Below are 12,500 nucleotides of genomic sequence, written 5' to 3'. Positions count from 1 at the left end.
GATGGTGTATGGGAGGGAGGAGGAGGAGGGAGGAAGGGTAGGTATGAGGGGAGGGAGGAGGAGCAGGAGGGGAGGAAGTAGAGAGGGAGGGGGAAGGGAGGAGTGTGAGGGTAGGGGGAAGGAAGGAGGGAGGAGAAGGGAGGGAGGGGGAGGCTTAGGGTAAAAGGAAGGGAAGAGGGGAGGGGCGAGAGGGGGTGAGAGGGAGTATAAGGAGAGGAGGAGGACGGGTAGGGGGGGGTTAGGGGGAAGGAAGGGAAGGGGAATGGATAGGGAGGACGGAAAGCGAGAGGAAGGGGAGAGAGGGATAGAGAGATGAAGGGGTCAAGGGAAAGGAGAAAGGAAGGGGAAGAAATGGAGGAAGGAAGGTTAGGGGAAAGGGAGAAAAGGAGGAAGTGAAACAGGAGAGGAAGGGAAAGGAGACTATAAGGAAAGGGAGGGGAGGGGATATTATGTGAGGGGAGATGGGAAAATGAGGAGCGAAGGGGAATGTGAAAAGTGATGAAGGAGGGATAAAATATCAGGAAAAGACGAAAGAGGGGGTGTGGGAGAGAGGGAGAGGGAAAGAGGGGATGAGGTAGGTAGAGAGAAAGCGAGGGTGAAGGAGGGAGGAGGAAGAATAATAGAGGGGAGTAACGGAGGGAGCGATCGAGAGAGAAAGAGGGGCGTGAGTGACGGAGCGAGCGAGACGTAAAGAGGGGAGAAATAGAAAGAGCGAGGGAGGGGAGGGTGAGGGGAGAATGTGTGACGGAACGGATAATGAAGTGAGGGGGCAGTGAGACAGAGTCCGAGAGAAGTATTATTGACGTACGTGAAGGTAGAGGAAATGGTGGAGATATTTGGATTTCAGTTAGGGAGGAAGAGGAGAGAGGGAGAGAGAGAGAGAGAGAGAGAGAGAGAGAGAGAGAGAGAGAGAGAGAGAGAGGGAGGGAGGGAGGGAGGGAGGGAGAGAGAGAGAGAGAGAGAGAGAGAGAGAGAGAGAGAGAGAGAGAGAGAGAGAGAGAGAGAGAGAGAGAGAGAAAGAGAGAGAGAGAGAGAGAGAGAGGGGGGGGGGAGGGAGGGAGGGAGACAGACAGACAGACAGACAGACAGACAGACAGACAGACAGTCAGACAGACAGAGACAAACAGACAGACAGATAGACAGAGAAAGAGAGAGTACAATAAAAAAAAAAAATACTCACAAAAAATATCAACAAAATAGAAAACCAAACCCAAGAGACAGACAGAAATTTAAACAAACACACACACACACACAAACAAACGCACATACACACGAAAGAGAACAAGAAATTCCAATTAACCCTTTTCTCTCCCGCACAGGTAGTGGTGATTGAACCTCCTTCAAGCATAAAGTTGTCTCTCCACACTGGGAAGCACCTGGACATCACACTCCCAGCTGATGAAGGAAGCTCACTGCACCTGTCGTGTGTTGTGAACGGAGGTAAGTGCGGCCAGTGAGATCGTTGAATGGAGGAATAGTCACGGAGGAGGAGTGGAGGAGGTATGAAAATGGAGGGAGACGAATGGAATAGGACAAGTAGTGGGTTATGAGAAATGGAATAAGAGGGAAATGATGGAATAAGACAAGTAGTGATAAATGGAGTAAGAGGGAAATGAAGGAATAAATGAAGGGAAGGAAATGGTGTCGTGTGTTGTGAACGGAGGTAAGTGCGGGCAGTGAGATCGTTGAATGGAGGAATAGTCATGGAGGAGGAGTGCAGGAGGTATGAAAATGGAGGGAGACGAATGCAATAGGACAAGTAGTGATAAATGGAGAAAGTGGAGGGAGACGATTGGTATAGGACAAGCAGTGGGTATGATAAATGGAGTAAGAGGGATAAATGAAGGGAGGGAAATAGTGTCGTGTGTTGTGAACGGAGGTAAGTGCGGGCAGCGAGCTCGTTAAATGGAGGAATAGTCATGGAGGAGGAGTGGAGGAGGTATGAAAATGGAGGGAGACGAATGGAATAGGACAAGTAGTGATAAATGGAGAAAGTGGAGGGAGACGAATGGATTAGGACAAGTACTGTGTTTTGATAAATGGAGGAAGAGGGAAATGATGGAATAAGACAAGTAGTGATAAATGGAGTAAGAGGGAAATGAAGGAATAAATGAAGGGAGGGAAATGGTGTCGTGTGTTGTGAACGGAGGTAAGTGCGGGCAGTGAGATCGTTGAATGAAGGAATAGTCATGGAGGAGGAGGAGTGCAGGAGGTATGAAAATGGAGGGAGACGAATGGAATAGGATAAGTAGTGGGTTATGATAAATGGAGTAAGAGGGAAATGTAGGAATAAATGCAGGGAGGGAAATGGAGGAGGATAAATAGGGTAGGGAGGGAAATTTAGGAGGATAAATGGAATAGGGAGGGAAATGGGAAAGGATGAATGCAGTAGAAACAGGAAAAGATTAGGATAAATGCAGTAGGAATGAAAATGGAGGAGAATAATTGCAAGAAATGGAGAAAGAATGGAAACGAAGAAGAATGAATTAATTAGAATTTAAAATGGAGATAGATAGATCTAGTAGCAATAGAAACGTCAAATGTTAAATCCAGTAGAAACAGGAAAAGAAGATGATGAATGTAGTAGGAATAGAAATAAATAAGGATAAATGCAGTAGGAATAAAAAGAGAGGAGGATAAAAATAGTAGGAATAGAAAGAGAGGAAGATAAATGGAGTAGGAATAGGATAGGAATGTAGGTTGGTAAACGCAGTTGGAATAGAAATGGAGTAGGAAAGGAAAAGGAGTACCAATGCCGTGGGAATAAAAATAGACGAGGATAAATGCAGTGGGAATAAAAATAGGCGAGGATAAATGCAGTGGGAATAGAAAGAGACGAGGATAAATGCCGTAGGAATATAGATATAGGATTATAAATCGAGTGGGAACACAGAAAGAGGATGGAAGATGCAGCAGGAACAGGAAAACAAGATAATAAATGCAACAGAAACATGAAAAGAGTAAAGTAAATGAAACAAGACTACGTAAAGGACGGAGCGAATGGATAGAAAGTCAGAAAGTACAAAGATGGATAGAGGGAATGCGTAAAGTGGAGGGAAGACCCGAGAGCGAAGGGAATAGATACAAAGGTGAAAGGGACGTGTAGAGAGAGAGAGGGGAATACACGAGGACACAGAGAATATGTGATGAAGGAGGGAATGGCTACAAGGAGAGAGAAGAATGGAGGAGAAATGGAATAGAGTGTCGCGACGCCGTAAGGCAGAGAGGGAGAGAGGGATAGGGGAGAGGGGGAGGGGAAGTGTGTAAAGGTCAAAGGTCAAAAGGTGATGTGATGAGGGGGATGAGGTGATGAGGTGATGATTGACAAGGGGTGTGAGGGGAAATTTTTGAGGAAGAATGGGGAGTTGAGTGAAATGGGATGTTGGTATTTTGAAGAGGTATGGGTATGCGAACCACGGGATGGAAAACAGATTATGGTAACTGATGATTTGTAAGTAAAAACAAAGAGGGGAAAAGAGACAAAATATTGGATATAAAAAAATTAACAACAGGACGGATACGCAGATGAACCGACAGGTAGACAGACAGACTGACTGACAGACAGAGACAGAGACAGAGAGAGGCAGAGAAAGAGATAAAGAGAAACAGAGAAAGAGGGAGAGACAGAAAAGAAAGAGAGAAATAGACAGAAAGAGACAAATATAGCGATAGAGGAAATGGCTTAGAAAGAGACAGAGACAGAGAAAGAGATGAAGAAATAGAAAGAGACAGAGAAAGAGATAAAGAAATAGAAAGAGACAGAGAAAGATATAAAGAAAGAGACAGAAACAGAAACAAACACAGCGAAAGATACAAAGACAGAGAAGAAACCAACCAAACAAAGACAAACACAGAAACGGAATCTAAAAAGGAGATAAAGATAGAAAGAGAGAAACATAAAAACGGAAAAAAGAGAGAGACAGAGAAGCGGAATGCGAGTCACGTACCAGAATAGGGGGGGATGTGGCTTGATATCTGACGCAGGAACAGAGGGTAGAAATATAACGTCCACAGAGTAGAAATATGACGAGGGTTAGGGAGGACAGATGTAATGGGCGGTGAAGAGGGGTTCTTGTGACGGGGTTGGCTGGAAGACATCTGCGCCGAGGGACTGGGTGGGGGTGGGGGGGGAGAGAAAGGGGTATCTGCGGCAAGGGGATTCGAGGGGGAAAGGGGGAAAGAGGTTGGGGGGGTGAAAGAGAGAGAGGGGTAGGGGGGTGGTGAAAGAGAGACGGGTAGGGGGGGTTGGAATGAGGAGACAGGGGGCGTGGGGTGTGGGGGCGGGTTGAGAGAGGTTTCAGGACAGGGACAGGGGTGTGAATGAGATAGGGACACAGGGGTTGGGAGAGAGAGAGGCAGGGGGGGGGGGTGAATGAGATAGGGACACAGAGGTTTAGAAAGAGACAGAGGAAGAGGATTAGAAAGAGATAGGGACAGAGGGTTTAGGAAGAGACAGGGACGGGTGTTTCGAAAGGGACAGGGTCAGAGGGGTTAAAAGAGCAGGGGTTTGAGCGAGAGAGGGGATTGAAAGAGAAAGAGATAGGGGATTGAAAGAGACAGGGACAGGTCACGGGGATTGAAAGAGACCCTAGACAGGAGGTTCGAAAGAGACAGGTAAAGAGGATTTAGAAAGAAACAGGAAAAAAGGATTTAGAAAGAGACAGGAAAAGAGGATTTAGAAATAGACAGGGAAAGGAGGTTTAGAAAGAAACAAGAAAAGAGGGTTTAGAAAGAAACAGGAAAAGAGGGTTTAGAAAGAGACAGGGACAGGAGATTCGAAAGAAAGGGGAGCAGAGAGGGATTTGAAAGACACACAGGCGACAGGGGATCGAAAGAGAAGTATGTGACAGGGGACAAGAAAAAGAGACACATACATGATAAAGATGTAGACGAAGACATCCGTGAGACTTATTTGGAAAAGGGGAGATAGAGGGAGGAGGATAGAAAAAGATATTTGTTACTGGTTTTAGAGAGAGAGAGATCTGTGACGGGAGGTTAAAAGAAAACGGGTATGGCGGGGGTTTAAAACGAGGCATAGGTGACGAGGCTACAGAAGACATTCATGACAGGAATTCTAAAAAGAGACATCTGTGACGGAGACTTCGAAAAAGACATCTGTGACGGGTTGAGAAAAAGACATTTGTGACGTGGATTGAGGGGAGACATTGTGACGGGTTCAGAAAGAGACATCTGTGACGGGGTTCAAAAGGAGATATTTGTGACAGACGTGTAAAAAGAGACAGCTGTGACAGGGTTTAAGAGGAGACATCTGTGACGGGGTGTAGAAAGAGACATCTGTGACAGAGACTTCGAAAAATACATCTGTGACGGGATTGAGAAACAGACATCTGTGACGAGGTTCAAAAGGAGATATTTGTGACAGGCGTCTAAAAAGATACATCTGTGACGTGGTTTAAGAGGAGACATCTGTGACGGGGTGAAGAAAGAGACATCTGTGACAGAGACTTCGAAAAAGACATCTGTGACAGAGACTTCGAAAAAAAACATCTGTGACGGGATGTAGAAAGAGACATCTGTGACAGAGACTTCGAAAAAGACATCTGTGACAGAGACTTCGAAAAAAAAAACATCTGTGACAGGTTCAAAAGGGGAGACATCCATGACCGGCGTCCAAAAATAGCCATCTGCAACGGCGCTTATGACAGGAGGTGTGAAAGAGACATCACTGGGACTTGGCGAGGACTTAGAGAGAGACTTCAGTAAGACTTGGGCGCGGCAGGTATTGAAAGGGGAAAGAGATACCTTGTTCCCTGACATTTCGATAGATATAAAAGGAAGGAAGGAAGGAGAGATTACGCGTCAGGGATAGAGAAGCAAGATCCAAAGCGAATGGGAATAAGGGAAGGTGAATAGGAGGGATTGGATGGGAATGGTGGGAATAGAAATAGAAGATGTTGATTGCAGTGGGGAGATAAATAGAAGATAGAAATAGTTGACGATAAATGTAGTGGGAATAGAAATAGAAGATGTCAACTGCAATGGGGAGAGAAATAGAAGATGGAAGTAGTTGACGATAAGTGTCGTGGGAAGAGAAATAGAAGATAGAAATAGTAGGCGATAAATGTACTGGGAATAGAAATAAAAAATATAAATAGTTGATGATAAATGTATTGGGAAGAGAAATAGAAAACAGAAATAGTTGACGATAAATGTCGTGGGAAGAGAAATAGAAGATAGAAATAGTTGACGATAAATGTACTGGGAATAGAAATAAAAAATATAAATAGTTGACGATAAATGTCGTGGGAAAAGAAATAGAAAATAAAAATAGTTGACGATAGATGTCGTGGGAAAAGAAATAGAAAATAAAAATAGTTGACGATAAATGTCGTGGGAAAAGAAATAGAAAATAAAAATAGTTGACGATAAATGTCGTGGGAAAAGAAATAGAAAATAAAAATAGTTGACGATAAATGTCGTGGGAAAAGAAATAGAAAATAAAAATAGTTGACGATAAATGTCGTGGGAAAAGAAATAGAAAATAAAAATAGTTGACGATAAATGTCGTGGGAAGAGAAATAGAAAATAAAAATAGTTGACGATAGATGTCGTGGGAAAAGAAATAGAAAATAAAAATAGTTGACGATAAATGTCATGGGAAAAGAAATAGAAAATAAAAATAGTTGACGATAAATGTCGTGGGAAAAGAAAATATAGAAAATAAGAATAGTTGACGATAAATGTCGTGGGAAAAGTAAAATAGAAAAATAAAAATAGTTGACGATAAATGTCGTGGGAAGAGAAATAGAAAACAGAAATAGTTGAGGCGATAAATGTACGTGGGAATGAGAAATAGAAAAATAAAAATAGTTGACGATAAATGTCGTGGGAAGAGAAATAGAAAATAAAAATAGTTGACGATAAATGTCGTGGGAAGAGAAATAGAAAATAAAAATAGTTGACGATAGATGTCGTGGGAAAAGAAATAGAAAATAGAAATAGTTGACGATAAATGTCATGGGAAGAGAAATAGAAAATAAAAATAGTTGACGATAAATGTCGTGGGAAAAGAAATAGAAAATAAAAATAGTTGACGATAAATGTCGTGGGAAAAGAAATAGAAAATAAAAATAGTTGACGATAAATGTCATGGGAAGAGAAATAGAAAATAAAAATAGTTGACGATAGATGTAGTGGGAAAAGAAATAGAAAAATATAAAAATAGGGTTGACTTACAGATAAATGTCGTGGGAAAAGAAATAGAAAATAAAAATAGTTGACGATAAATGTCGTCGGGGGAAAAGAAATAGAAAATAAAGAAGAATAGTTGACGTGATAAATGTCGTGGGAAAAGAAATAGAAAATAAAAATGAAGTTGACGACATAAATGTCGTGGGAAAAGAAATAGAAAATAAAAATAGTTGACGAGATAAATGTCATGGGAAAAGAAATCAGAAAATAAAAAATAGTTGACGATAAATGTCGTGGGAAAAGAAATAGAAAATAAAAATAGTTGACGATAAATGTCGTGGGAAAAGAAATAGAAAATAAAAATAGTTGACGATAAATGTCGTGGGAAAAGAAATAGAAAATAAAAATAGTTGACGATAAATGTATTGGGAAGAGAAATAGAAAACAGAAATAGTTGACGATAAATGTCGTGGGAAGAGAAATAGAAAATAAAAATAGTTGACGATAAATGTCGTGGGAAGAGAAATAGAAAATAAAAATAGTTGACGATAAATGTCGTGGGAAGAGAAATAGAAAATAAAAATAGTTGACGATAGATGTGGGAAAAGAAATAGAAAATAAAAATAGTTGACGATAAATGTCGTGGGAAAAGAAATAGAAAATAGAAATAGTTGACGATAAATGTCGTGGGAAGAGAAATAGAAAATAAAAATAGTTGACGATAGATGTCGTGGGAAAAGAAATAGAAAATAAAAATAGTTGACGATAAATGTCGTGGGAAAAGAAATAGAAAATAAAAATAGTTGACGATAAATGTCATGGGAAGAGAAATAGAAAATAAAAATAGTTGACGATAAATGTCGTGGGAAAAGAAATAGAAAATAAAAATAGTTGACGATAAATGTCGTGGGAAAAGAAATAGAAAATAAAAATAGTTGACGATAAATGTCGTGGGAAAAGAAATAGAAAATAAAAATAGTTGACGATAGATGTGGGAAAAGAAATAGAAAATAAAAATAGTTGACGATAAATGTCGTGGGAAAAGAAATAGAAAATAAAAATAGTTGACGATAAATGTCGTGGGAAAAGAAATAGAAAATGAAAATAGTTGACGATAAATGTAGTGGGAAGAGAAATAGAAAATAAAAATAGTTGACGATAGATGTCGTGGGAAAAGAAATAGAAAATATAAATAATGATAAATGTATTGGGAAGAGAAATAGAAAATAAAAATAGTTGACGATAAATGTGGTGGGAATAGAAATATGAGACGAGAAAATAGTTGGAAATTAAAAAAGGGAAAAATTGAAGCGGGAAGAGGAGTGAGAAGGATAAAGATAGTGGGAAGAGGAATGGGGAGAAAATAAATGTATTGGGAACAGCAGCAGCAGCAGACGTTAATTACAGTGGGAAGAGAAATGGGATGAGATCACTGAGCTGGAACTAGGATAAAAAATAAAAGCAGTGGGAACAGAAATAGAAGATGAATGCGGTGGGAACACAAATAGAAGATAATTGCAGTGGGAACAACAATCGATGATAAATGCAGTGGGAACAGAAAAAGAAGATAAATGCAGTGGGAATGGCAATTGCTGATAAATGCTGTGGGAACAGAAAAAGAAGACAGGAATGGCAGATGATAAATGCAGTGGGAACAGAAATCGTAGATAAACGCAGTGGGAACGCAAATAGAGGATAAACGCAGTGGGAATAACAACCGACGATAAATGCAGTGGGAACGGAAAAAGAAGACAGAAATGGCAGACGATAAATGCAGCGGGAATAGAAATACGAGACGATAAAAATAGCAGGGAATTGGAATAAAGGAAGAGAAGTGGAGTGGAGACAGAGATGGGAGAGTTTATGTGCAGTGTAAACAGGGATTAGGGAAAATAAACGTAGTAGGAACAAGAATAGGGGATGATAAAGAGCGGAAGAATGACAGTGGACACAAAAATGAGGTCACACGAAGGCAGTGGGAACAGAAAGAGAGTCTGATAAATGCGCTGGGATAGAAACAACGGAAGATAAATGCACGGAGTAAGACAAGGGAAGAAAAAGAAGAAGAAGAAGAAGAAACGGTAGGAACAGAAATAGAAAACGATAAATGGGGGAGGAAGGCGAAAGAAAGGAGAAGTGACGTACATGAAAGTGTTTTATAGAGGGAGAAATAATCGTTATTGAACACAAGATCTGACTTTATGGAATTACAGAATAATGTAAAGATTTTTAAACTCCATTTGCCGGAATTACTCGAAGGGCGAGAGGTAAAGAGAAAGAAAAGGAGAGGAGGATAGGGGAAGAAGGGAATGAAGGAAGGGAGAAGAGAGGGAAGAGGAGAAGGGATTGAGGGAAGAAGGGAGGGTAGGATGGTGGAAGGGGAGGAGAGAAAAAGGAGAGAGAGAGAGATGAAAGGACAGGAAGGCAGATAGATAGATGGACAGACAGACAGGCACACACACAAACAGTTAGACAGACATATAGTCCGACAGACAGACAGACAGATAATCAAACATATACAGAAGGAGAAAGAGAAACAGGAGAACGTACGAAAACGAAAGAAAGAGAGAAGAACAGACAAAGAAAAAAAGTGTATAGCAAAGAACGACTAAGAGAAAATAGTAGAAAGAAAGGAGATAAGAAAAGACAAAACAAAAGAGGACGCAAGTGTGTAGCGAAGAATTATTTAGACAAAATAAAAAAAGAAGCGAAGAATGATTTAAAGAAAAAAAAAATAAAAATTAACGAAAGAAAAAGAGAATAAAAAAAAAATAATACATAACTATATACCGAAGGAGGAGCCAAGGGGAGAGAGAGAGAGAGAGGGAGGAGGGGTGAGGGGAGGATCTAAGGGAGCCCGAGCGTAGCCCCGAGCCACAAAAAGGGTGCACAAAAAGGGTGCCAAAAAAGGGTGCCAAAAAAGGGTGCCAAAAAAAGGGTGCCAAAAAGGGTGCCAAAGAGACTACCTTGAGAGATCGCCTCCCGCAGAGGATATAAAAGACAGATAAGATATGATTGTTGGCGCCTCTTCGGGAGAACGGAATTGTGTCGTCTGGGTGGGGGATCACGCCTCAAGGAGGAGGAAGAGGAGGAGGAGGAGGAGGAAGAGGAAGAGAAGGAGGAGGAGGAAGAAGAGGAGAAAGAAAAGGGAGAAGGGGAAGAGGAGGAGGAGGAGGAATAAAAGGAAGAGCAGGAGGGAGGAAGAGGAAGAAGAGGAGGAATAAAAGGAGGAGGAGGAGGGAGAAGAAGAGGAGGAGGAGGGAGAAGGGGAAGAAAAGGAGGAGAGAGAAGAGGAAGAAAAGGAGGAGGGAGAAGGAGGAGGATGAAGAGGAGGAGGAGGAGGAATAAAAGGAAGAGGAGGAGGGAGAAGAGGAAGAGGAGGAAGAATAAAAAGGGAGGAGGAGGAGGAAGAGGGAGAAGAGGAAGAGGAGGCGGAGGAAGAATAAAAGGAAGAGGAGGAGGAGGAGGAATAAAAGGAAGAGGAGGAGGAATAAAAGGAAGAGGAGGAGGAATAAAAGGAGGAGAAATATGAAAAAGAGGAGGAGGGGGAGGAAGAAGAGGAGGAGAAGGAGGAGGAATAATGAGGAGAAAGATGGAAGAGAAAGAAGAATAAAAGGAGAAGGAAGATGAAGGGGGAGGAGGAATAAAAGGAGGAGGGGGAAGAGAAGGAGAAGGAGGAATAAAAGGAGAAGGAAGATGAAGAGGAGGGAGAAGAGAAAGAGGAGGAGAAGGAGGGGGAGGAATAAAAGGAGTAGGATGAGGGAGAAGAGGAGGAGGAGGAGGAGGGAGAAGAGGAAAAGGAGGAGTAGGGGGAGGAAGATGATGAGAAGAGGAAAAGGAATAGGAGGAGGAGGGAGAGTAGAGGAAGAGCAGAAAGAGGAGGAAGAAGAAGAAAAAGGGGGAGAGGGAGGGGTGAAGGAGGAGGAGAAGCAAGAAGAAAAAGAAGAGGAAAAGGAGAAGAAGAGAAAGGAAAGGAAGAAGAGAAGGAGAGAGAGACAGAGACAGAGAGAGAGAGAGAAGATGGAAAAGTAGGATAAGGAAGAGGACGGCGAAGAGAGGAGAGAATGAAAGAGGGAAAGAGACGAAGGAGAACGAGGGGAATAAGTGGAGGGGAGAGAAAAGAAGGATAAAGAAAAGAGGAAAATGTGAGAGAGAATAGGGGGGAGGGAAGAGCGGAGAGCTGTTAAAGGAGAGAGAGTGGTTAGAAGGAAGAAAAAAAAATCAGACGGATAGACAGACAGACAGAGAACAAGAACGAGTGAGGGAGAGAGAGAAAGAGAGAGAGAGAGAGAGATAAAGAGAGAAAAAAGAGAGAAAGAGAGAGAGAAAGAAAGAAAGAAAAAGAAAGCAAGAGAGAGAAAGAAAAAAAAAGAAAGAAACAAACATCCAGACAGACAAAAACCCCAGAATCAAAGAAAGAGACAGAAAGAAAAAAAAAACGAGAAAAAAAATTGGAGGCCTCGGTAAGAAAGCGAGACAGAGAACCTTGAGGAAAAATTCCAACAAAAGTAGATTAGATTTCCAGAGTCTCGCCAGCCAGCCAGTCATCGCTAGGCCTACACTGCGCCAACACGGAGGAAAATATCGGAGTCTTCATTCATCTTTCCGAAAAGTAATCAAGTGTAAACTTTTGAGCTTCGTAGTAATAAGGAGAGACTTGGAAGGAGTACGTTTGTTGTTTAGTTTACGCTGATGTTGTTTTTTGTTTGTTTTTTCATAATTGTACGTTTGTTGCTTAGTTTACGCTGATGTTGTTGTTGTTGTTGTTTTTTTTTTTACCTTCTTTTGTTTGGTTATTTCTTCCTCTCTTTCTTTCGTTTTTTCGTTTATTCTTACGTTTGTTTTTTCTTGTTTTTTTCATGATTTTTTTCTTTTCTTTTTTTCTTTTTCTGTTTCGTTGAGAGATTTATTCTATCTTTCTTTTACGTGTTCTTTTATTTATTTATTTCTTCCTCTCTTTCTTCCATTTTTTCGTTCATTCTTACATTTGTTTTTTTCTTTTCTTTTTTACTTTTTTTCATGATCTATTTTTTTCTTCTTCTTCTTTTTCTGTTTTCTTGAGAGATTTTTCTCTTTGATTCCCTTTACCTTTTTTTCTGTTTCATCGCATTTTCTGTTTATTCTTTTTTATTTATTTTCTTTCATGTCATGAATCATGTATGATTTTTTTTTCTTTTTTTTGCAGCTTGGCGATATACGTTTATCAAGTAATAACAGTGACAACCGTGTTATAACTGTTATTGCATTATCGTGCTATGTTATGACAGCAGGACAAAAGAAATATGATTTTCGGGCTGTTGTTATGAGTAATATTTGTTGTGAAAGCTGGGTAATTCGTGTAATAATAT

At 40.9% G+C, this 12,500-nt stretch overlaps 1 protein-coding gene across 1 annotated transcript in view; it reads left to right on the top strand.

Annotated features, from left to right (window-relative positions):
* Nucleotides 1–12,500, top strand: part of LOC113805614 (hemicentin-1) — a 99,063-nt gene that overhangs the window by 39,096 nt on the left and 47,467 nt on the right. Inside the window, exon 4 of the mRNA XM_070137512.1 lies at nt 1,320–1,440. Coding sequence (XP_069993613.1) covers nt 1,320–1,440 — 121 coding nt within the window. The remainder of the gene's footprint in view (nt 1–1,319; nt 1,441–12,500) is intronic.

Source organism: Penaeus vannamei, chromosome 23, assembly GCF_042767895.1.
Source record: "Penaeus vannamei isolate JL-2024 chromosome 23, ASM4276789v1, whole genome shotgun sequence".
Classification (NCBI taxonomy): domain Eukaryota; kingdom Metazoa; phylum Arthropoda; class Malacostraca; order Decapoda; family Penaeidae; genus Penaeus; species Penaeus vannamei.
Note: the sequence above shows the minus strand (reverse complement) of the source record. Positions and strands in the feature narration are given on the sequence as shown.